This window comes from Oncorhynchus masou, unplaced genomic scaffold, assembly GCF_036934945.1.
Source record: "Oncorhynchus masou masou isolate Uvic2021 unplaced genomic scaffold, UVic_Omas_1.1 unplaced_scaffold_446, whole genome shotgun sequence".
In the NCBI taxonomy this organism is placed as follows: Eukaryota; Metazoa; Chordata; class Actinopteri; order Salmoniformes; family Salmonidae; genus Oncorhynchus; species Oncorhynchus masou.
Genome location: NW_027010853.1, coordinates 213,171 through 238,720, shown reverse-complemented (window position 1 = coordinate 238,720; position 25,550 = coordinate 213,171). Strand labels below are relative to the sequence as shown.

The 25,550-nt window shown below is 51.3% G+C and overlaps 2 protein-coding genes across 5 annotated transcripts in view; one reads left to right on the top strand and one right to left on the bottom strand.

The window, feature by feature from the left end:
- Window positions 1-11,998, top strand: part of radil (Ras association and DIL domains) — a 109,157-nt gene extending 97,159 nt beyond the window's left edge. For 2 of the 4 annotated variants that reach the window (XM_064961833.1, XM_064961832.1), the window contains exons 19-20: window positions 1,222-1,361; window positions 10,811-11,998. In XM_064961833.1, the coding sequence (XP_064817905.1) occupies window positions 1,222-1,361; window positions 10,811-10,910 (240 nt within the window). In that variant the 3' untranslated portion in view covers window positions 10,911-11,998. Of the gene's footprint in view, window positions 1-977; window positions 1,039-1,221; window positions 1,362-10,810 lie in introns of those variants that run through there. The other 2 variants (XM_064961835.1, XM_064961834.1) reach the window with 1 other exon arrangement.
- A 2,115-nt stretch (window positions 11,999-14,113) lies between these two features.
- LOC135535123 (forkhead box protein K1-like) overlaps window positions 14,114-25,550 on the bottom strand; it is a 69,306-nt gene continuing 57,869 nt past the window's right edge. Inside the window, exon 9 of the mRNA XM_064961845.1 lies at window positions 14,114-25,535. Within this exon, the coding sequence (XP_064817917.1) occupies window positions 25,315-25,535 (221 nt within the window). The 3' untranslated portion in view covers window positions 14,114-25,314. The remainder of the gene's footprint in view (window positions 25,536-25,550) is intronic.

Here is a 25,550-nt window from a genome sequence, read left to right as displayed (position 1 = left end):
GGCCAGGATTCAATCCGATCTCACGTTGTCTGTAAATAAAGGTTAAATCAAATGTAAAAGTCTGCAATGCACTTTTTAAAGGTAATGTTCGGAGTTCGCAGAGACCATATTCAAAGTAAATGCTGCGTATGACGACACAATGGGAAATTACCTTTAAATGCTGCCCATGACAACACAATGGGAAATTACCTTTAAATGCTGCGTATGACGACACAATGGGAAATTACCTTTAAATGCTGCCCATGACAGCACAATGGGAAATTACCTTTAAATGCTGCGTATGTTCGACACAATGGGAAATTACTTTTAAATGCTGCGTATGTTCGACACATTGGGACATTACCTTTAAATGCTACGTATGACAACACAATGTGACATTACCTTTAAATGCTGCGTATGTCGACACAATGGGAAATTACCTTTCAATGCAGCGTATGTTTGACACAATGGGAAATTACCTTTAATTGCTGCGTATGTCGACACAATGGGAAATTACCTTTAAATGCTGCGTATGTTCGACACAATGGGAAATTACCTTTAAATGCTGCGTATGACGACACAATGGGAAATTACCTTTAAATGCTGCGTATGTTCGACACAATGGGAAATTACCTTTAAATGCTGTGTATGTTCGACACAATGGGAAATTACCTTTAAATGCTGCGTATGTTCGACACAATGGGAAATTACCTTTAAATGCTGTGTATGTTCGACACAATGGGAAATTACCTTTAAATGCTGCGTATGTCGACACAATGGGAAATTACCTTTAAATGCTGCGTATGTCTAAATCCACCATCCCATTGAATCCCGGACTTATACACTCATTTACACACACACACACACACACACACACACACACACACACACACACACACACACACACACACACACACACACACACACACACACACACACACACACACACACAGATCCAGGGATCTATATCTAAACTTCCCTCCTCCCTCCTCCTCCAGCACACGCCTCTGAATGCTCCAGGGATCTATATCTAAACTTCCCTCCTCCCTCCTCCTCCAGCACACGCCTCTAAATGCTCCAGGGATCTATATCTAAACTTCCCTCCTCCCTCCTCCTCCAGCACACGCCTTTGAATGCTCCAGGGATCTATATCTAAACTTCCCTCCTCCCTCCTCCTCCAGCACACGCCTCTGAATGCTCCAGGGATCTATATCTAAACTTCCCTCCTCCCTCCTCCTCCAGCACACGCCTCTGAATGCTCCAGGGATCTATATCAGAACTCTGATACCAGACGGTCCGGCGGAGTCTGACGGGAGGCTGAGGATTGGAGACCGGATACTAGCGGTTAACGGGACCAGCTTGATAGGAGCAGACTACCAGAGGTGAGGATACTAGGGGGACCAGCCTGATGGGAGCAGACTACCAGAGGTGAGGATACTAGGGGGACCAGCCTGATAGGAGCAGACTACCAGAGGTGAGGATACTAGGGGGACCAGCCTGATGGGAGCAGACTACCAGAGGTGAGGATACTAGGGGGACCAGCCTGATGGGAGCAGACTACCAGAGGTGAGGATACTAGAGGGACCAGCCTGATAGGAGCAGACTACAAGAGGTGAGGATACTAGAGGGACCAGCCTGATAGGAGCAGACTACCAGAGGTGAGGATACTGGGGGGACCAGCCTGATAGGAGCAGACTACCAGAGGTGAAGATACTAGAGGGACCAGCCTGATGTGAGCAGACTACCAGAGGTGAGGATACTAGGGGGACCAGCCTGATGGGAGCAGACTACCAGAGGTGAGGATACTAGGGGGACCAGCCTGATAGGAGCAGACTACCAGAGGTGAGGATACTAGGGGGACCAGCCTGATAGGAGCAGACTACCAGAGGTGAAGATACTAGGGGGACCAGCCTGATAGGAGCAGACTACCAGAGGTGAGGATACTAGAGGGACCAGCCTGATAGGAGCAGACTACCATAGGTGAGGATACTAGGGGGACCAGCCTGATAGGAGCAGACTACCATAGGTGAGGATACTAGAGGGACCAGCCTGATAGGAGCAGACTACCATAGGTGAGGATTCTAAGGGGACCAGCCTGATGTGAGCAGACTACCAGAGGTGAGGATACTAGGGGGACCAGCATGGTGGGAGCAGACTACCAGAGGTGAGGATACTAGGGGGACCAGCCTGGTGGGAGCAGACTACCAGAGGTGAGGATACTGGGGGGACCAGCCTGATAGGAGCAGACTACCAGAGGTGAGGATACTAGGGGGACCAGCCTGATAGGAGCAGACTACCAGAGGTGAGGATACTAGGGGGACCAGCCTGATAGGAGCAGACTACCAGAAGTGAGGGATACTAGGGGGACCAGCCTGATGGGAGCAGACTACCATAGGTGAGGATTCTAAGGGGACCAGCCTGATGGGAGCAGACTACCAGAGGTGAGGATACAACAGGGACCAGCCTGATGGGAGCAGACTACCAGAGGTGAGGATACTAGGGTGACCAGCCTGATAGAAGCCGACTACCATAGGTGAGGATACTAGGGGGACCAGCCTGGTGGGAGCAGACTACCAGAGGTGAGGATACTGGGGGTACCAGCCTGATAGGAGCAGACTACCAGAAGTGAGGATACTGGGGGACCAGCCTGATGGGAGCAGACTACCAGAGGTGAGGATACTAGGGGGACCAGCCTGATAGGAGCAGCCTACCAGAGGTGAGGATACTAGAGGGACCAGCCTGATGGGAGCAGACTACCAGAGGTGAGGATACTAGGGGGACCAGCCTGATGGGAGCAGACTACCAGAGGTGAGGATACTGGGGGACCAGCTTAATAGGAGCAGACTACCAGAGGTGAGGATACTGGGGGGACCAGCCTGATAGGAGCAGACTACCAGAGGTGAGGATACTAGAGGGACCAGCCTGATGGGAGCAGACTACCAGAGGTGAGGATACTAGAGGGACCAGCCTGATGGGAGCAGACTACCAGAGGTCAGGATACTAGGGGGACCAGCCTGATAGGAGCAGACTACCAGAGGTGAGGATACTATTGGTTATTGGGACCAGCCTGATAGGAGCAGACTACCAGAAGTGAGGGATACTAGGGGGACCAGCCTGATAGGAGCAGACTACCAGAAGTGAGGGATACTAGGGGGACCAGCCTGATAGGAGCAGACTACCAGAGGTGAGGATACTAGGGGGACCAGCCTGATAGGAGCAGACTACCAGAGGTGAAGATACTAGGGGTACCAGCCTGATGGGAGCAGACTACCAGAGGTGAGGATACTATTGGTTATCGGGACCAGCCTGATAGGAGCAGACTACCAGAGGTGAGGATCCTAGTGGGACCAGCCTGATAGGAGCAGACTACCAGAGGTGAGGATACTAGCGGTTAACGGGACCAGCCTGATAGGAGCAGACTACCAGAGGTGAGGATACTGGGGGGACCAGCCTGATAGGAGCAGACTACCAGAGGTGAGGATACTAGAGGGACCAGCCTGATAGGAGCAGACTACCAGAGGTGAAGATACTAGGGGGACCAGCCTGATAGGAGCAGACTACCAGAGGTGAGGATACTGGGGGGACCAGCCTGATAGGAGCAGACTACCAGAGGTGAGGATACTAGAGGGACCAGCCTGATAGGAGCAGACTATCAGAGGTGAGGATACTAGGGGGACCAGCCTGATAGGAGCAGACTACCAGAGGTGAGGATACTAGAGGGACCAGCCTGATGGGAGCAGACTACCATAGGTGAGGATTCTAAGGGGACCAGCCTGATGTGAGCAGACTACCAGAGGTGAGGATACTAGGGGGACCAGCCTGATAGGAGCAGACTACCAGAGGTGAGGATACTAGTGGTTATCGGGACCAGCCTGATAGGAGCAGACTACCAGAGGTGAGGATACTGGGGGGACCAGCCTGATGGGAGCAGACTACCAGAGGTGAGGATACTAGGGGGACCAGCCTGATAGGAGCAGACTACCATAGGTGAGGATTCTAGGGGACCAGCCTGATGTGAGCAGACTACCAGAGGTGAGGATACTAGGGGGACCAGCCTGATAGGAGCAGACTACCAGAGGTGAGGATACTAGGGGGACCAGCCTGATAGGAGCAGACTACCAGAGGTGAGGATACTAGGGGGACCAGCCTGATAGGAGCAGACTACCAGAGGTGAGGATACTAGGGGGACCAGCCTGATAGGAGCAGACTACCATAGGTGAGGATTCTAAGGGGACCAGCCTGATGGGAGCAGACTACCAGAGGTGAGGATACTAGGGTGACCAGCCTGATAGAAGCCGACTACCATAGTTGAGGATACTAGGGGGACCAGCCTGATGGGAGCAGACTACCATAGGTGAGGATTCTAAGGGGACCAGCCTGATGGGAGCAGACTACCAGAGGTGAGGATACAACAGGGACCAGCCTGATGGGAGCAGACTACCAGAGGTGAGGATACTAGGGTGACCAGCCTGATAGAAGCCGACTACCATAGGTGAGGATACTAGGGGGACCAGCCTGGTGGGAGCAGACTACCAGAGGTGAGGATACTGGGGGTACCAGCCTGATAGGAGCAGACTACCAGAAGTGAGGATACTGGGGGGACCAGCCTGATGGGAGCAGACTACCAGAGGTGAGGATACTAGGGGGACCAGCCTGATAGGAGCAGCCTACCAGAGGTGAGGATACTAGAGGGACCAGCCTGATGGGAGCAGACTACCAGAGGTGAGGATACTAGGGGGACCAGCCTGATGGGAGCAGACTACCAGAGGTGAGGATACTGGGGGGACCAGCTTAATAGGAGCAGACTACCAGAGGTGAGGATACTGGGGGGACCAGCCTGATAGGAGCAGACTACCAGAGGTGAGGATACTAGAGGGACCAGCCTGATGGGAGCAGACTACCAGAGGTGAGGATACTAGAGGGACCAGCCTGATGGGAGCAGACTACCAGAGGTCAGGATACTAGGGGGACCAGCCTGATAGGAGCAGACTACCAGAGGTGAGGATACTATTGGTTATTGGGACCAGCCTGATAGGAGCAGACTACCAGAAGTGAGGGATACTAGGGGGACCAGCCTGATAGGAGCAGACTACCAGAAGTGAGGGATACTAGGGGGACCAGCCTGATAGGAGCAGACTACCAGAGGTGAGGATACTAGGGGGACCAGCCTGATAGGAGCAGACTACCAGAGGTGAAGATACTAGGGGTACCAGCCTGATGGGAGCAGACTACCAGAGGTGAGGATACTATTGGTTATCGGGACCAGCCTGATAGGAGCAGACTACCAGAGGTGAGGATACTGGGGGGACCAGCCTGATAGGAGCAGACTACCAGAGGTGAGGATACTAGCGGTTAACGGGACCAGCCTGATAGGAGCAGACTACCAGAGGTGAGGATACTGGGGGGACCAGCCTGATAGGAGCAGACTACCAGAGGTGAGGATACTAGAGGGACCAGCCTGATAGGAGCAGACTACCAGAGGTGAAGATACTAGGGGGACCAGCCTGATAGGAGCAGACTACCAGAGGTGAGGATACTGGGGGGACCAGCCTGATAGGAGCAGACTACCAGAGGTGAGGATACTAGAGGGACCAGCCTGATAGGAGCAGACTATCAGAGGTGAGGATACTAGGGGGACCAGCCTGATAGGAGCAGACTACCAGAGGTGAGGATACTAGAGGGACCAGCCTGATGGGAGCAGACTACCATAGGTGAGGATTCTAAGGGGACCAGCCTGATGTGAGCAGACTACCAGAGGTGAGGATACTAGGGGGACCAGCCTGATAGGAGCAGACTACCAGAGGTGAGGATACTAGTGGTTATCGGGACCAGCCTGATAGGAGCAGACTACCAGAGGTGAGGATACTGGGGGGACCAGCCTGATGGGAGCAGACTACCAGAGGTGAGGATACTAGGGGGACCAGCCTGATAGGAGCAGACTACCATAGGTGAGGATTCTAAGGGGACCAGCCTGATGTGAGCAGACTACCAGAGGTGAGGATACTAGGGGGACCAGCCTGATAGGAGCAGACTACCAGAGGTGAGGATACTAGGGGGACCAGCCTGATAGGAGCAGACTACCAGAGGTGAGGATACTAGGGGGACCAGCCTGATAGGAGCAGACTACCAGAGGTGAGGATACTAGGGGGACCAGCCTGATAGGAGCAGACTACCATAGGTGAGGATTCTAAGGGGACCAGCCTGATGGGAGCAGACTACCAGAGGTGAGGATACTAGGGTGACCAGCCTGATAGAAGCCGACTACCATAGTTGAGGATACTAGGGGGACCAGCCTGGTGGGAGCAGACTACCAGAGGTGAGGATACTGGGGGGACCAGCCTGATAGGAGCAGACTACCAGAGGTGAGGATACTAGGGGGACCAGCCTGATAGGAGCAGACTACCAGAGGTGAGGATACTAGAGGTACCAGCCTAATGGGAGCAGACTACCAGAGGTGAGGATACTAGGGGTACCAGCCTAATGGGAGCAGACTACCAGAGGTGAGGATACTGGGGGGACCAGCCTGATAGGAGCAGACTACCATAGGTGAGGATACTAGTGGTTAACGGGACCAGCCTGATAGGAGCAGACTACCAGAGGTGAGGATACTGGGGGGACCAGCCTGATAGGAGCAGACTACCATAGGTGAGGATACTAGGGGGACCAGCCTGATAGGAGCAGACTACCAGATGTGAGGATACTAGGGGGACCAGCCTGATAGGAGCAGACTACCAGAGGTGAGGATACTAGGGGGACCAGCCTGATAGGAGCAGACTACCAGAGGTGAGGATACTAGGGGGACCAGCCTGATAGGAGCAGACTACCAGAGGTGAGGATACTAGAGGGACCAGCCTGATAGGAGCAGACTACTAGAGGTGAGGATACTAGGGAGACCAGCCTGATAGGAGCAGACTACCAGAGGTGAGGATACTAGGGGTACCAGCCTAATGGGAGCAGACTACCATAGGTGAGGATACTGGGGGGACCAGCCTGATAGGAGCAGACTACCAGAGGTGAGGATACTAGGGGGACCAGCCTGATAGGAGCAGACTACCAGAGGTGAGGATACTAGGGGGACCAGCCTGATAGGAGCAGACTACCAGAGGTGAGGATACTAGAGGGACCAGCCTGATAGGAGCAGACTACCAGAGGTGAGGATACTAGTGGTTAACGGGACCAGCCTGATAGGAGCAGACTACCAGAGGTGAGGATACTAGAGGGACCAGCCTGATAGGAGCAGACTACCAGAGGTGAGGATACTGGGGGGACCAGCCTGATAGGAGCAGACTACCAGAGGTGAGGATACTAGAGGGACCAGCCTGATAGGAGCAGACTACCAGAGGTGAGGATACTGGGGGGACCAGCCTGATAGGAGCAGACTACCAGAGGTAAAGATACTAGAGGGACCAGCCTGATAGGAGCAGACTACCAGAGGTGAGGATACTGGGGGGACCAGCCTGATAGGAGCAGACTACCAGAGGTGAGGATACTAGAGGGACCAGCCTGATAGGAGCAGACTACCAGAGGTGAGGATACTAGAGGGACCAGCCTGATGGGAGCAGACTACCAGAGGTGAGGATACTAGCGGTTAACGGGACCAGCCTGATAGGAGCAGACTACCAGAGGTGAGGATACTAGAGGGACCAGCCTGATAGGAGCAGACTACCAGAGGTGAGGATACTAGGGGGACCAGCCTGATGGGAGCAGACTATCAGAGGTGAGGATACTAGGGGGACCAGCCTGATAGGAGCAGACTACCAGAGGTGAGGATACTAGGGGGACCAGCCTGATAGGAGCAGACTACCAGAGGTGAAGATACTGGGGGGACCAGCCTGATAGGAGCAGACTACCAGAGGTGAGGATACTAGAGGGACCAGCCTGATGTGAGCAGACTACCAGAGGTGAGGATACTAGGGGGACCAGCCTGATAGGAGCAGACTACCAGAGGTGAGGATACTAGGGGGACCAGCCTGATAGGAGCAGACTACCATAGGTGAGGATACTAGAGGGACCAGCCTGATGGGAGCAGACTACCAGAGGTGAGGATACTAGCAGTTAACGGGACCAGCCTGATAGGAGCAGACTACCAGAGGTGAGGATACTAGCGGTTAACGGGACCAGCCTGATAGGAGCAGACTACCAGAGGTGAGGATACTAGGGGGACCAGCCTGATGGGAGCAGACTACCAGAGGTGAGGATACTGGGGGGACCAGCCTGATAGGAGCAGACTACCAGAGGTGAGGATACTAGGGGGACCAGCCTGATAGGAGCAGACTACCAGAGGTGAGGATACTAGGGGGACCAGCCTGATAGGAGCAGACTACCAGAGGTGAGGATACTAGGGGGACCAGCCTGATGGGAGCAGACTACCAGAGGTGAGGATACTAGGGGGACCAGCCTGATAGGAGCAGACTACCAGAGGTGAGGATACTAGCGGTTAACGGGACCAGCCTGATAGGAGCAGACTACCAGAGGTGAGGATACTAGAGGGACCAGCCTGATAGGAGCAGACTACCAGAGGTGAGGATACTAGGGGGACCAGCCTGATGGGAGCAGACTACCAGAGGTGAGGATACTGGGGGGACCAGCCTGATAGGAGCAGACTACCAGAGGTGAAGATACTAGAGGGACCAGCCTGATAGGAGCAGACTACCAGAGGTGAGGATACTAGGGTGACCAGCCTGATAAGAGCAGACTACCAGAGGTGAGGATACTAGGGGGACCAGCCTGATAGGAGCAGACTACCAGAGGTGAGGATACTATTGGTTATCGGGACCAGCCTGATAGGAGCAGACTACCAGAGGTGAGGATACTATTGGTTATCGGGACCAGCCTGATAGGAGCAGACTACCAGAGGTGAGGATACTAAGGGGACCAGCCTGATGTGAGCAGACTACCAGAGGTGAGGATACTAGAGGGACCAGCCTGATGGGAGCAGACTACCAGAGGTGAGGATACTAAGGGGACCAGCCTGATGTGAGCAGACTACCAGAGGTGAGGATACTAGAGGGACCAGCCTGATGGGAGCAGACTACCAGATGTGAGGATACTGGGGGGACCAGCCTGATAGGAGCAGACTACCAGAGGTGAGGATACTAGAGGGACCAGCCTGATAGGAGCAGACTACCAGAGGTGAGGATACTAGAGGGACCAGCCTGATAGGAGCACACTACCAGAGGTGAGGATACTAGAGGGACCAGCCTGATAGGAGCACACTACCAGAGGTGAGGATACTAGAGGGACCAGCCTGATAGGAGCACACTACCAGAGGTGAGGATACTAAGGGGACCAGCCTGATGTGAGCAGACTACCAGAGGTGAGGATACTAGAGGGACCAGCCTGATGGGAGCAGACTACCAGAGGTGAGGATACTAGGGGTACCAGCCTGATAGGATCAGACTACCAGAGGTGAGGATACTAGAGGGACCAGCCTGATGGGAGCAGACTACCAGAGGTGAAGATACTAGAGGGACCAGCCTGATAGGAGCAGACTACCAGAGGTGAGGATACTAGGGTGACCAGCCTGATAGGAGCAGACTACCAGAGGTGAGGATACTAGGGTGACCAGCTTGATAGGAGCAGACTACCAGAGGTGAGGATACTAGGGGGACCAGCCTGATAGGAGCAGACTACCATAGGTGAGGATACTAAGGGGACCAGCCTGATGTGAGCAGACTACCAGAGGTGAGGATACTAGGGGGACCAGCCTGATAGAAGCCGACTACCATAGGTGAGGATACTAGGGGGACCAGCCTGATGGGAGCAGACTACCAGAGGTGAGGATACTAGGGGGACCAGCCTGGTGGGAGCAGACTACCAGAGGTGAGGATACTGGGGGGACCAGCCTGATAGGAGCAGACTACCAGAGGTGAGGATACTAGGGAGACCAGCCTGGTGGGAGCAGACTACCAGAGGTGAGGATACTGGGGGGACCAGCCTGATAGAAGCCGACTACCATAGGTGAGGATACTAGGGGGACCAGCCTGATAGGAGCAGACTACCAGAGGTGAAGATACTAGGGGGACCAGCCTGATGTGAGCAGACTACCAGAGGTGAGGATACTAGCGGTTAATGGGACCAGCCTGATAGAAGCAGACTACCAGAGGTGAGGATACTATTGGTTATCGGGACCAGCCTGATAGGAGCAGACTACCAGAGGTGAAGATACTAGGGGGACCAGCCTGATGCGAGCAGACTACCAGAGGTGAGGATACTAGGGGGACCAGCCTGATAGGAGCAGACTACCAGAGGTGAAGATACTAGGGGGACCAGCCTGATGGGAGCAGACTACCAGAGGTGAGGATACTAGGGGTACCAGCCTGATAGGAGCAGACTACCAGAGGTGAGGATACTGGGGGGACCAGCCTGATGTGAGCAGACTACCAGAGGTGAGGATACTAGGGGGACCAGCCTGATAGGAGCAGACTACCAGAGGTGAGGATACTAGGGGGACCAGCCTGATGTGAGCAGACTACCAGAGGTGAGGGTCCTGTGTGGCTCAGTCGGTAGAGCATGGCGCTTGCAACGCCAAGCGTCGTGGGTTCGTTTCCCGCTAGGGCCACCCATATGTAAAAGTAGTGGCCCCAGCCGACTTGTAAGTCGCTTTGGACAAAAGCGTCTGCTAAATGGGATATATTATATTATTATTATTATAGTGAGGATACTAGAGGGACCAGCCTGATAGGAGCAGACTACCAGAGGTGAGGATACTAGGGGGACCAGCCTGATATCTCCTATCTATCATTAATATTGAATCTCTGGTGATCACTGTAATACAACACTACCTCTCTCCTTCCATCTTTCCTGTCCTCCGCTCCTCCCCCTTCTCCAGTGCTGTGGATCTGATTCGTCTAGGCGGAGGACGTCTGCGTTTCCTGGTGGCCAAGTCAGACCTGGAGGTTTCAGAGAAGATCAGCGCTTCGTCCTGCTGACTGGCGGGAACGGCGGGAATCTCCATGGGAACCGCTGCCCCCACAGCTCCACCAGGAGAGACGAGGAAGAGAGGAGATGGGTTCCAGGAAGATGGACAGATCCTGGAACGAGGAGATGGATTCCAGGAAGATGGACAGATCCTGGAACGAGGAGATGGATTCCAGGAAGATGGACAGATCCTGGAACGACGAGATACTCTCGTGGGAGAGATACGGAGCATTCCTTCAGTCCCTAGTATCACATGCACAGACACACACACATCGGCCTCATCCTCAGAACTCAGACGGTGATGGTTGGAGAAAAAAAAAACTGAAAATCCACAAATGAATCGATCAAAAGCACCAAAACACTCTGGGAAGACTCAGGAATTGATCAGGAGTTTCGCGACACGAGGAGTCAACAGACACCTTAAAAACCAGACAGACATTCTAACGTTCTTTACTGCGCTGTTACCACGGTAACACACGCCCTGCCTGGATTGGCGGAGGTACCGAGTCACCCCCCCCCCCACCCACCCCCCTGACTCCCATTTTCTCTGAGTATGACTGCCAAGGCATTCCGACCAATCACCTGCGAATAGTCAGTGATTTGAAGCTAAGTCTAACCAATCAGTCTCGAGCGTTAACCCTTTCCAGCCGGGGTTCTTTTAAAGCACAGTGGAGTTAGTTTGGGGTCCGATGCTCCTCCCCTCCTCCCTTGAAGTCAACAATACAATGCTTTCAATCAAACATGTTGTGGGGAATAGACTCAGAAGCAGGTTCGTGTGTGTGTGAACACGTCTTTATTCATATTATAACCAAGAGATTGTAGCTTTCTGATCTGTTCTTGAACCTGGGGCCACCGTTAAACAATCTGCTGACCGAACCATTGAGATTCAATGGGGAAATGTCCCAAAATGATGATGTTGGCCTCTCATTGACTGTATATACATGGTATGTACTAACTGGTTATATGTACATATCAATGTGCCCTTCCACACTCTGTGTGGAGGACTGTTGGAGTGACATGCTCTATTGAAGAATGTTGTGGTGTTCTATTGAAGAATGTTGTGACGTTCTATTGAAGAATGTTGTGGCGTTCTATTGAAGAATGTTGTGGTGTTCTATTGAAGAATGTTGTGACGTTCTATTGAAGAATGTTGTGATGTTCTATTGAAGAATGTTGTGATGTTCTATTGAAGAATGTTGTGATGTTCTATTGAAGAATGTTGTGATGTTCTATTGAAGAATGTTGTGACGTTCTATTGAAGAATGTTGTGACGTTCTATTGAAGAATGTTGTGACGTTCTATTGAAGAATGTTGTGGCGTTCTATTGAAGAATGTTGTGACGTTCTATTGAAGAATGTTGTGACGTTCTATTGAAGAATGTCGTGACGTTCTATTGAAGAATGTCGTGACGTTCTATTGAAGAATGTCGTGACGTTCTATTGAAGAATGTCGTGACGTTCTATTGTTCTGAAAGAATGTCATCATGAACCCTGTTTATAGCTGATGCTAACCTGTGTCCTGGTCTCGTCCACATCTGTAGACCATTAGAAGATCAGTGATCAGCACTTTCTGACCGCCGCCGCAGGTTGTTCTGAGGGCAGCTCCGACCTCCAGGGAACTGGCAGAACAAAGCCATTGGTTGGATGAGAACTCAGTGACATGTCAGTGGGCGGGGTTTACAGGCGAGAGTCAAATAAGAAAAGGCCTTGGGTGGTAGGTTGCCACAAGTTCTCGTTTACAACTGTGACCTGACCATGATAAAGCAAAGCAGTGCAACACAAACAACACAAAGTTACACGTTGAATAAACAAACATGCAGTCAATAACACAATAGAAAAAGTCTATATACAGTGTGTGTAAATGAGGTAGGATAAATTCAGTTCATTCCAGTCATTGGCAGCAGAGAACTGGAAGGAAAGGCGGCCAAAGGAGGAATTGGCTTTGGGGGTGACCAGTGAGATATAGCTGCTGGGACGCGTGCTACGGGTGGGTGCTGCTATGGTGACCAGCGAGCTGAGATAAGGCGGGGCTTTACCTAGCAAAGACTTATAGATGACCTGGAGCCAGTGGGTTTGGCGTTGAGTATGAAGCGAGGGCCAACCAATGAGAGCGTACAGGTCGCAGTGGTGGGTGGTATATGGGGCTTTAGTGACAAAACGGATGGCACTGTGATAGACTGCTGCCAATTTAGAGTGTTGGAGGCTATTTTGTAAATTACATCGCCGAAGTCAAGGATCAGTAGGATAGTCAGTTTTACGAGGGTATGTTTGGCAGCGTGAGTGAAGGAGGCTTTGTTTTGCGAAATAGGAATCCGATTCTAGATTTAATTTTGGATTGGAGATGCTTAATGTGAGTCTGGAAGGAGAGTTTACAGTCTCACCAGACACCTAGGTATTTATAGTTGTCCACATATTCTAAGTCAGAACCGTCCAGAGTAGTGATGCTGGACCGGCGGGCAGGTTGTCCTCTGATGGCCCAGTGGGCAAGGCCTCTGAAGGCCCAGGCCTCTGATGGCCCAGTGGAATAGGGACTAGAAGGTCCCAGGTTCTAATCTTACCGATGGCCTTTGTTTATTTCAGCGTAAAGCTGATACCTCGAGTCAATGGTGCCCCTCCCCCCCTACGACAATGATTTTAAAGTTTGATAATCCAGATCTGTTTACACTCTGAACATAAAGATACGTCTCCCTGACGGCAGCTGGTCGGAAAGATCGGATCACAATCTCTTCCAGGACACATGTTAGCACCAGGTATAAAACAGGCCCTGGAGGAGTTGAAGCCAATATCCTCGTGTGTGTGTCGGTCGACACATCAATGACATGATTATTTAACCTTGTATTTGTACTTCATAGTGTTAATGGTTTGTACCAGTCCTTGTTTCATACAAGCAGCATGTCTCCGATCTGATGACTTTTCAATATTTATACTCTGAAGCGCCAGAGGATTATTAATAAACTGTTGACAGGAAGTGACAACGTCTCTTTGTCCTCATTCTTTGGGTCGGGATTCAATGTAGGATGTGTTCTAGCCGCACGGCTCACGATGATGCACTTTGAAGGGTCACTTGTACAGCGTTTAACGTGAACGTCATCTCCGCAGACATCTAGGAAAACGCCTTTAAAAATGCTATGTTTTCAGCTGCGTAGTGATGTGCGCTATAGTTAATATAGTTCATGTAAATAAAAAATGTTAAAAAAAGACTGCTGGACACAGCAGATCAACGAGAATTTTATTTGTGCTACAAATTTTTAAAAACAGATCAAACATTTTAAAATACATTTTTCTTCTTCTCCCCCCAAAAATTAATAGAATAGCAAAAATACTTTCAGCAAAAAACATAACATGGTCTCAACCCACCTTGAAATAGCTTTTGTTTAGCAGTGTTTTTTTTATTTATTTATGTTGGTTTTTGTGCAACAATCATAGATTTTATATAAAGACTTGTGATCAGCAGATGAGAAAACACCAAATGAGGGGTGAAAAAAAACACTGTGAAGTGTTACATATTAACGTATTGAAGTGTCACAAAAACAATGATGTCCTGGTTTAGTTATAAACAGACAGGCTGAAGCTGAGGAATAGAACCTACAGAACCCAGAACATTCCATCAGTAGAACCACCTCTGGACCAGCACTCTACTGCCGAGACGAGAACACTAGGGGCGGGACAACTACTAGGCTACAGCAGACACTACAGAGTCAGAGAGAAACAGGAGGGTGAGGAGAGAAACAGGACAGAGTCAGATAGAAACAGGAGGGTGAGGAGTCAAACACGACAGAGTCAGAGAGAAACAGGAGGGTGAGGAGAGAAACAGGACAGAGTCAGAGAGAAACAGGAGGGTGAGGAGTCAAACAGGACAGAGTCAGAGAGAAACAGGAGGGTGAGGAGTCAAACAGGACAGAGTCAGAGAGAAACAGGAGGGTGAGGAGTCAAACAGGACAGAGTCAGAGAGAAACAGGAGGGTGAGGAGTCAAACAGGACAGAGTCAGAGAGAAACAGGAGGGTGAGGAGTCAGAGAGAAACAGGAGGGTGAGGAGTCAGAGAGAAACAGGAGGGTGAGGAGTCAGAGAGAAACAGGAGGGTGAGGAGTCACACAGGAGGGTGAGGAGTCAGAGAGAAACAGGAGGGTGAGGAGTCAAACAGGACAGAGTCAGAGAGAAACAGGAGGGTGAGGAGAGAAACAGGACAGAGTCAGAGAGAAACAGGAGGGTGAGGAGTCAGAGAGAAACAGGAGGGTGAGGAGTCAGAGAGAAACAGGAGGGTGAGGAGTCAGAGAGAAACAGGAGGGTGAGGAGTCAAACAGGACAGAGTCAGAGAGAAACAGGAGGGTGAGGAGTCAAACAGGACAGAGTCAGAGAGAAACAGGAGGGTGAGGAGTCAAACAGGACAGAGAGAAACAGGAGGGTGAGGAGTCAAACAGGACAGAGAGAAACAGGAGGGTGAGGAGTCAAACAGGACAGAGAGAAACAGGAGGGTGAGGAGTCAAACAGGACAGAGAGAAACAGGAGGGTGAGGAGTCAAACAGGACAGAGAGAAACAGGAGGGTGAGGAGTCAGAGAGAAACAGGAGGGTGAGGAGTCAGAGAGAAACAGGAGGGTGAGGAGTCAGAGAGAAACAGGAGGGTGAGGAGTCAGAGAGAAACAGGAGGGTGAGGAGTCAGAGAGAAACAGGAGGGTGAGGAGTCAAACACGACAGTCAGAGAGAAACAGGAGGGTGAGGAGTCAGAGAGAAACAGGAGGGTGAGGAGTCAAACAGGACAGAGAGAAACAGGAGGGTGAGGAGTCAGAGAGAAACAGGAGGGTGAGGAGTCAAACACGACAGTCAGAGAGAAACAGGAGGGTGAGGAGTCAGAGAGAAACAGGAGGGTGAGGAGTCAAACAGGACAGAGAGAAACAGGAGGGTGAGGAGTCAAGAGAGAAACAGGAGGGTGAGGAGTCAAACAGGACAGAGAGAAACAGGAGGGTGAGGAGTCAAACACGACAGTCAGAGAGAAACAGGAGGGTGAGGAGTCAAACAGGACAGAGTCAGAGAGAAACAGGAGGGTGAGGAGTCAAACAGGACAGAGTCAGAGAGAAACAGGAGGGTGAGGAGTCAAACAGGACAGAGTCAGAGAGAAACAGGAGGGTGAGGAGTCAAACAGGACAGAGTCAGAGAGAAACAGGAGGGTGAGGAGTCAGAGAGAAACAGGAGGGTGAGGAGTCAGAGAGAAACAGGAGGGTGAGGAGTCACACAGGAGGGTGAGGAGTCAGAGAGAAACAGGAGGGTGAGGAGTCAAACAGGACAGAGTCAGAGAGAAACAGGAGGGTGAGGAGAGAAACAGGACAGAGTCAGAGAGAAACAGGAGGGTGAGGAGTCAGAGAGAAACAGGAGGGTGAGGAGTCAGAGAGAAACAGGAGGGTGAGGAGTCAAACAGGACAGAGTCAGAGAGAAACAGGAGGGTGAGGAGTCAAACAGGACAGAGTCAGAGAGAAACAGGAGGGTGAGGAGTCAAACAGGACAGAGAGAAACAGGAGGGTGAGGAGTCAAACAGGACAGAGAGAAACAGGAGGGTGAGGAGTCAAACAGGACAGAGAGAAACAGGAGAGGAGTCAAACAGGACAGAGAGAAACAGGAGGGTGAGGAGTCAGAGAGAAACAGGAGGGTGAGGAGTCAGAGAGAAACAGGAGGGTGAGGAGTCAAACACGACAGTCAGAGAGAAACAGGAGGGTGAGGAGTCAGAGAGAAACAGGAGGGTGAGGAGTCAAACAGGACAGAGAGAAACAGGAGGGTGAGGAGTCAGAGAGAAACAGGAGGGTGAGGAGTCAAACACGACAGTCAGAGAGAAACAGGAGGGTGAGGAGTCAGAGAGAAACAGGAGGGTGAGGAGTCAAACAGGACAGAGAGAAACAGGAGGGTGAGGAGTCAAGAGAGAAACAGGAGGGTGAGGAGTCAAACAGGACAGAGAGAAACAGGAGGGTGAGGAGTCAGAGAGAAACAGGAGGGTGAGGAGTCAAACACGACAGTCAGAGAGAAACAGGAGGGTGAGGAGTCAAACAGGACAGAGTCAGAGAGAAACAGGAGGGTGAGGAGTCAAACAGGACAGAGTCAGAGAGAAACAGGAGGGTGAGGAGTCAAACAGGACAGAGTCAGAGAGAAACAGGAGGGTGAGGAGTCAAACAGGACAGAGTCAGAGAGAAACAGGAGGGTGAGGAGTCAGAGAAACAGGAGGGTGAGGAGTCAAACACGACAGAGTCAGAGAGAAACAGGAGGGTGAGGAGTCAAACAGGACAGAGTCAGAGAGAAACAGGAGGGTGAGGAGTCAAACAGGACAGAGTCAGAGAGAAACGGGAGGGTGAGGAGTCACACAGGACAGAGTCAGAGAGAAACAGGAGGGTGAGGAGTCAAACAGGACAGAGTCAGAGAGAAACAGGAGGGTGAGGAGCCACACAGGACAGAGTCAGAGAGAAACAGGAGGGTGAGGAGTCAAACACGACAGAGTCAGAGAGAAACAGGAGGGTGAGGAGTCAAACAGGACAGAGTCAGAGAGAAACAGGAGGGTGAGGAGTCAAACAGGACAGAGTCAGAGAGAAACAGGAGGGTGAGGAGTCAAACAGGACAGAGTCAGAGAGAAACAGGAGGGTGAGGAGTCAAACAGGACAGAGTCAGATAGAAACAGGAGGGTGAGGAGTCAGAGAGAAACAGGAGGGTGAGGAGTCAAACAGGACAGAGTCAGAGAGAAACAGGAGGGTGAGGAGTCAGAGAGAAACAGGAGGGTGAGGAGTCAAACAGGACAGAGTCAGAGAGAAACAGGAGGGTGAGGAGTCAGAGAGAAACAGGAGGGTGAGGAGCCACACAGGACAGTCAGAGAGAAACAGGAGGGTGAGGAGTCAAACAGGACAGAGTCAGAGAGAAACAGGAGGGTGAGGAGTCAAACAGGACAGAGTCAGAGAGAAACAGGAGGGTGAGGAGTCAGAGAGAAACAGGAGGGTGAGGAGTCAAACAGGACAGAGTCAGAGAGAAACAGGAGGGTGAGGAGTCAAACAGGACAGAGTCAGAGAGAAACAGGAGGGTGAGGAGTCAAACACGACAGAGTCAGAGAGAAACAGGAAGGTGAGGAGTCAAACAGGACAGAGTCAGAGAGAAACAGGAGGGTGAGGAGAGAAACAGGACAGAGTCAGAGAGAAACAGGAGGGTGAGGAGTCAAACACGACAGAGTCAGAGAGAAACAGGAGGGTGAGGAGTCAGAGAGAAACAGGAGGGTGAGGAGTCAAACAGGACAGAGTCAGAGAGAAACAGGAGGGTGAGGAGTCAAACAGGACAGAGTCAGAGAGAAACAGGAGGGTGAGGAGTCACACAGGACAGAGTCAGAGAGAAACAGGAGGGTGAGGAGTCAGAGAGAAACAGGAGGGTGAGGAGTCAAACACGACAGAGTCAGAGAGAAACAGGAGGGTGAGGAGTCAAACAGGACAGAGTCAGAGAGAAACAGGAGGGTGAGGAGTCAAACAGGACAGAGTCAGAGAGAAACAGGAGGATGAGGAGTCAGAGAGAAACAGGAGGGTGAGGAGTCAGAGAGAAACAGGAGGGTGAGGAGTCAAACACGACAGTCAGAGAGAAACAGGAGGGTGAGGAGTCACACAGGACAGAGTCAGAGAGAAACAGGAGGGTGAGGAGTCACACAGGACAGAGTCAGAGAGAAACAGGAGGGTGAAGAGTCAAACAGGACAGAGTCAGAGAGAAACAGGAGGGTGAGGAGTCACACAGGACAGAGTCAGAGAGAAACAGGAGGGTGAGGAGTCACACAGGACAGAGTCAGAGAGAAACAGGAGGGTGAGGAGAGAAACAGGAGGGTGAGGAGTCAAACAGGACAGAGTCAGAGAGAAACAGGAGGGTGAGGAGTCAGAGAGAAACAGGAGGGTGAGGAGTCAAACAGGACAGAGTCAGAGAGAAACAGGAGGGTGAGGAGTCAAACAGGACAGAGTCAGAGAGAAACAGGAGGGTGAGGAGTCAGAGAGAAACAGGAGGGTGAGGAGTCAAACAGGACAGAGTCAGAGAGAAACAGGAGGGTGAGGAGTCAAACAGGACAGAGTCAGAGAGAAACAGGAGGGTGAGGAGTCAGAGAGAAACAGGAGGGTGAGGAGTCAAACAGGACAGAGTCAGAGAGAAACAGGAGGGTGAGGAGTCAAACAGGAGGGTGAGGAGTCAGAGAGAAACAGGAGGGTGAGGAGTCAAACAGGACAGAGTCAGATAGAAACAGGAGGGTGAGGAGTCAGAGAGAAACAGGAGGGTGAGGAGTCAAACAGGACAGAGTCAGAGAGAAACAGGAGGGTGAGGAGTCAAACACGACAGAGTCAGAGAGAAACAGGAAGGTGAGGAGTCACACAGGAGGGTGAGGAGTCAGAGAGAAACAGGAGGGTGAGGAGTCAGAGAGAAACAGGAAGGTGAGGAGTCAAACAGGACAGAGTCAGAGAGAAACAGGAGGGTGAGGAGAGAAACAGGACAGAGTCAGAGAGAAACAGGAGGGTGAGGAGAGAAACAGGACAGAGTCAGAGAGAAACAGGAGGGTGAGGAGTCAAACACGACAGAGTCAGAGAGAAACAGGAGGGTGAGGAGTCAAACAGGACAGAGTCAGATAGAAACTGGAGGGTGAGGAGTCACACAGGACAGAGTCAGAGAGAAACAGGAGGGTGAGGAGTCAAACAGGACAGAGTCAGAGAGAAACAGGAGGGTGAGGAGTCACACAGGACAGAGTCAGAGAGAAACAGGAGGGTGAGGAGTCACACAGGACAGAGTCAGAGAGAAACAGGAGGGTGAGGAGTCACACAGGACAGAGTCAGAGAGAAACAGGAGGGTGAGGAGTCACACAGGACAGAGTCAGAGAGAAACAGGAGGGTGAGGAGCCACACAGGACAGAGTCAGAGAGAAAGAAAAAAAGGGAGATTTAGATGATTATTTATTGTTTTAAGTTATAAATTGTCGCTGTGTCGTTAAGTGGAGTCGGTCCCACCTTTCAATTCCCCTGACAAAAAGGTTCTCCCTGCTTACATCACAGTCTGGTTCATTCTGTAACGCTGCAGAGAGAGAAGCACGTCTCACATCAGGACATGGTGCTCGTTGACTTGTAGGGAAGGGAGATGGAGGTTATAACCTCCTGGAGGTCTGCAGTAGTGCACTATGTAGGGTACAGGATGCCATTAGGGAAGCAGACTTCCAGAAGGTTCTACCTCCTTCCCTGCAAGTCACAAACACCATGTACCGATCTGAAATGCGCTTCTCTCTCTCTTGCAACGTTACAAAATAAAAGTCCTGTTCTGAAGCAACTTGCAACATTACAAAATAAAAGTCCTGTTCTGAAGCAACTTGCAACATTACAAAATAAAAGTCCTGTTCTGAAGCAACTTGCAACATTACAAAATAAAAGTCCTGTTCTGAAGCAGTCTGCAACATTACAAAATAAAAGTCTTCCTCCTTAACATTAAAAACATTCTTTAATGTTAAGTAAAAGTTCCCTAGATGAACCAACAACAAAAAAATTAGAAATATTTAAGGCTTTTTTAAAGGGATAAAATGATCGAGATAATGCTAAAATATTAAACTGTACACACAGCTGAGATCCACACCTGGGGTCACACAGCTGAGATCCACACCTGGGGTCACACAGCTGAGATCCACACCTGGGGTCACACAGCTGAGATCCACACCTGGGGTCACACAGCTGAGATCGACACCTGGGGTCACACAGCTGAGATCCACACCTGGGGTCACACAGCTGAGATCCACACCTGGGGTCACACAGCTGAGATCCACACCTGGGGTCACACTGCTGAGATCCACACCTGGGGTCACACAGCTGAGATCCACACCTGGGGTCACACTGCTGAGATCCACACCTGGGGTCACACTGCTGAGATCCACACCTGGGGTCACACAGCTGAGATCCACACCTGGGGTCACACAGCTGAGATCCACAGAGTAGTACAGAGTATTATAGTATCATATCACCTGTGTGACCCAGGTGTGGTATACAGTATTATAGTATAGTACAGAGTACTATAGTACAGTACAGAGTAGTAAAGTATAGTGCAGAGTAATATAGTACAGTACAGAGTATTGTAGTATAGTACAGAGTAGTATAGTACAGAGTATTATAGTACAGAGCATTATAGTACAGAATAGTATATTACAGAGTAGTATAGTATAGTATAGTACAGAGTAGTATAGTATAGTACAGTGTATTATAGTACAGTACAGAGTAGTATAGTACAGTACAGAGTATTATAGCACAGTACAGTGTATTATAGTATAGTACAGAGTAGTATAGTACAGTACAGAGTAGTATAGTACAGTACAGAGTAGTATAGTATAGTACAGAGTAGTATAGTATAGTACAGAGTATTATAGTACAGTACAGTGTATTATAGTATAGTACAGAGTAGTATAGTATATTACAGAGTAGTATAGTACAGAGTAGTATAGTACAGAGTAGTATAGTATAGTACAGCATAGTATAGTACAGCGTAGTATAGTATATTACAGAGTAGTATAGTATATTACAGAGTATTAGAGTACAGAGTAGTATAGTACAGAGTAGTATAGTACAGAGTAGTATAGTATAGTACAGAGTAGTATAGGTACAGAGTATTATAGTATAGTACAGAGTAGTATATTACAGAGTATTATAGTACAGAGTAGTATAGTATAGTACAGAGTAGTATAGTATAGTACAGAGTAGTATAGGTACAGAGTATTTGCAGTGTGTGTTGTTGACCCAGGTTATAACTCAGCACCTTCTAATGATGAAATTAAACACAATCAGATCGTCTAAATTAGATTAGCCTCCTCCCTCCTTTCCTCTCTTCCTCCCTCCTCTCCTCCGAACACACACCGGGTCCTGCAGGGCCCCTCCTCTCCTGAGCCACAGTGTCTGCTGGTCCTTACCTCAAACCTAAAGCAGTACACTACGTTTGGAGTAGGGCTCTGGTCAGTACACTACGCTGGGAGTAGGGCTCTGGTTGGTACACTACGTTGGGAGTAGGGCTCTGGTTGGTACACTACGTTGGGAGTAGGGCTCTGGTCAGTACACTACGTTGGGAGTAGGGCTCTGGTCAGTACACTACGTTGGGAGTAGGGCTCTGGTCTGAGGCAGTACACTACGCTGGGAGTAGGGCTCTGGTTGGTACACTACGTTGGGAGTAGGGCTCTGGTCAGTACACTACGTTGGGAGTAGGGCTCTGGTCAGTACACTACGTTGGGAGTAGGGCTCTGGTCAGTACACTACGTTGGGAGTAGGGCTCTGGTTGGTACACTATGTTGGGAGTAGGGCTCTGGTCGGTACACTATGTTGGGAGTAGGGCTCTGGTCGGTACACTATGTTGGGAGTAGGGCTCTGGTCGGTACACTACGTTGGGAGTAGGGCTCTGGTTGGTACACTACGTTGGGAGTAGGGCTCTGGTTGGTACACTACGTTGGGAGTAGGGCTCTGGTCGGTACACTACGTTGGGAGTAGGGCTCTGGTCAGTACACTACGTTGGGAGTAGGGCTCTGGTTGGTACACTACGTTGGGAGTAGGGCTCTGGTCGGTACACTATGTTGGGAGTAGGGCTCTGGTCAGTACACTACGTTGGGAGTAGGGCTCTGGTCTGAGGCAGTACACTACGTTGGGAGTAGGGCTCTGGTCAGTACACTACGTTGGGAGTAGGGCTCTGGTCAGTACACTACGTTGGGAGTAGGGCTCTGGTTGGTACACTATGTTGGGAGTAGGGCTCTGGTCAGTACACTATGTTGGGAGTAGGGCTCTGGTCTGAGGCAGTACACTACGTTGGGAGTAGGGCTCTGGTCAGTACACTACGTTGGGAGTAGGGCTCTGGTCAGTACACTACGTTGGGAGTAGGGCTCTGGTCGGTACACTACGTTGGGAGTAGGGCTCTGGTCAGTACACTACGTTGGGAGTAGGGCTCTGGTCAGTACACTACGTTGGGAGTAGGGCTCTGGTCAGTACACTACGTTGGGAGTAGGGCTCTGGTCAGTACACTACGTTGGGAGTAGGGCTCTGGTCAGTACACTACGTTGGGAGTAGGGCTCTGGTCAGTACACTATGTTGGGAGTAGGGCTCTGGTCAGTACACTATGTTGGGAGTAGGGCTCTGGTCAGTACACTACGTTGGGAGTAGGGCTCTGGTCAGTACACTACGTTGGGAGTAGGGCTCTGGTCGGTACACTACGTTGGGAGTAGGGCTCTGGTCGGTACACTACGTTGGGAGTAGGGCTCTGGTCAGTACACTACGCTGGGAGTAGGGCTCTGGTCGGTACACTACGTTGGGAGTAGGGCTCTGGTCAGTACACTACGTTGGGAGTAGGGCTCTGGTCAGTACACTACGTTGGGAGTAGGGCTCTGGTCAGTACACTACGCTGGGAGTAGGGCTCTGGTCTGAGGCAGTACACTACGCTGGGAGTAGGGCTCTGGTCAGTACACTATGTTGGGAGTAGGGCTCTGGTCTGAAACAGTACACTACGTTGGGAGTAGGGCTCTGGTCAGTACACTACGCTGGGAGTAGGGCTCTGGTCTGAAACAGTACACTACGTTGGGAGTAGGGCTCTGGTCTGAGGCAGTACACTATGTTGGGAGTAGGGCTCTGGTCTGAAACAGTACACTACGCTGGGAGTAGGGCTCTAGTCAGTACACTATGTTGGGAGTAGGGCTCTGGTCAGTACACTAAGTTGGGAGTAGGGCTCTGGTCTGAAACAGTACACTACGCTGGGAGTAGGGCTCTAGTCAGTACACTATGTTGGGAGTAGGGCTCTGGTCAGTACACTACGTTGGGAGTAGGGCTCTGGTCTGAGGCAGTACACTATGTTGGGAGTAGGGCTCTGGTTGGTACACTACGCTGGGAGTAGGGCTCTGGTCTGAAACAGTACACTATGTTGGGAGTAGGGCTCTGGTCAGTACACTACGTTGGGAGTAGGGCTCTGGTCAGTACACTACGTTGGGAGTAGGGCTCTGGTCTGAGGCAGTACACTACGCTGGGAGTAGGGCTCTGGTCAGTACACTACGTTGGGAGTAGGGCTCTGGTCAGCACACTATGTTGGGAGTAGGGCTCTGGTCTGAGGCAGTACACTACGCTGGGAGTAGGGCTCTGGTCAGTACACTACGTTGGGAGTAGGGCTCTGGTCTGAGGCAGTACACTACGCTGGGAGTAGGGCTCTGGTCAGTACACTACGCTGGGAGTAGGGCTCTGGTCTGAGGCAGTACACTACGTTGGGAGTAGGGCTCTGGTCAGTACACTACGTTGGGAGTAGGGCTTTGGTCTGAAACAGTACACTATGTTGGGAGTAGGGCTCTGGTCTGAGGCAGTACACTACGCTGGGAGTAGGGCTCTGGTCAGTACACTACGTTGGGAGTAGGGCTCTGGTCAGTACACTATGTTGGGAGTAGGGCTCTGGTCTGAGGCAGTACAATACGTTGGGAGTAGGGCTCTAGTCTGAGGCAGTACACTACGTTGGGAGTAGGGCTCTGGTCAGTACACTACGTTGGGAGTAGGGCTCTGGTCTGAAACAGTACACTACGCTGGGAGTAGGGCTCTGGTCAGTACACTACGCTGGGAGTAGGGCTCTGGTCAGTACACTACGCTGGGAGTAGGGCTCTGGTCAGTACACTACGCTGGGAGTAGGGCTCTGGTCAGTACACTATGTTGGGAGTAGGGCTCTGGTCTGAGGCAGTACAATACGTTGGGAGTAGGGCTCTAGTCTGAGGCAGTACACTACGTTGGGAGTAGGGCTCTAGTCTGAGGCAGTACACTACGTTGGGAGTAGGGCTCTGGTCAGTACACTACGTTGGGAGTAGGGCTCTGGTCAGTACACTACGCTGGGAGTAGGGCTCTGGTCAGTACACTACGTTGGGAGTAGGGCTCTGGTCAGTACACTACGTTGGGAGTAGGGCTCTGGTCAGTACACTACGTTGGGAGTAGGGCTCTGGTCAGTACACTACGTTGGGAGTAGGGCTCTGGTCAGTACACTACGTTGGGAGTAGGGCTCTGGTCAGTACACTACGTTGGGAGTAGGGCTCTGGTCTGAGGCAGTACACTACGCTGGGAGTAGGGCTCTGGTCAGTACACTACGTTGGGAGTAGGGCTCTGGTCTGAGGCAGTACACTACGTTGGGAGTAGGGCTCTGGTCAGTACAATACGTTGGGAGTAGGGCTCTGGTCTGAGGCAGTACACTACGTTGGGAGTAGGGCTCTGGTCTGAGGCAGTACACTACGTTGGGAGTAGGGTGCCATATGGGACACAACGCTTTATCTACTAGGTGACACCTGGGGGACCCTGACCCAGGGGTCAGAGGGTGAACCAGCAGACACTGGGACCCAGGGGTCAGACTGGTGAGATGGTTCACCCAGAGAGGCTCCTCCTCTAGACACCAGGTCAGGGGGTTAGAGTTCAGCAGTTCTACTTTCTGTTGTCGTGTGGCTGAGAACTCATGGCCACGATGACTGGCTGCTGAATGGGGGGAGGAGCCGCATCGTCCTCCTCCATCTTAGGCCTCTTAGCCTGGGGGTCGCCTGGCACCTCCGGCCCAACATCAAGCCCCGCGCTGGGCTGTCTGCTCACCAGGACTGGGGGGGAGCTGGAGGCCTGGGCTGCCAGGATCTGGAGAGGACTGGTCAGAGCTGGGGGTGGGGATG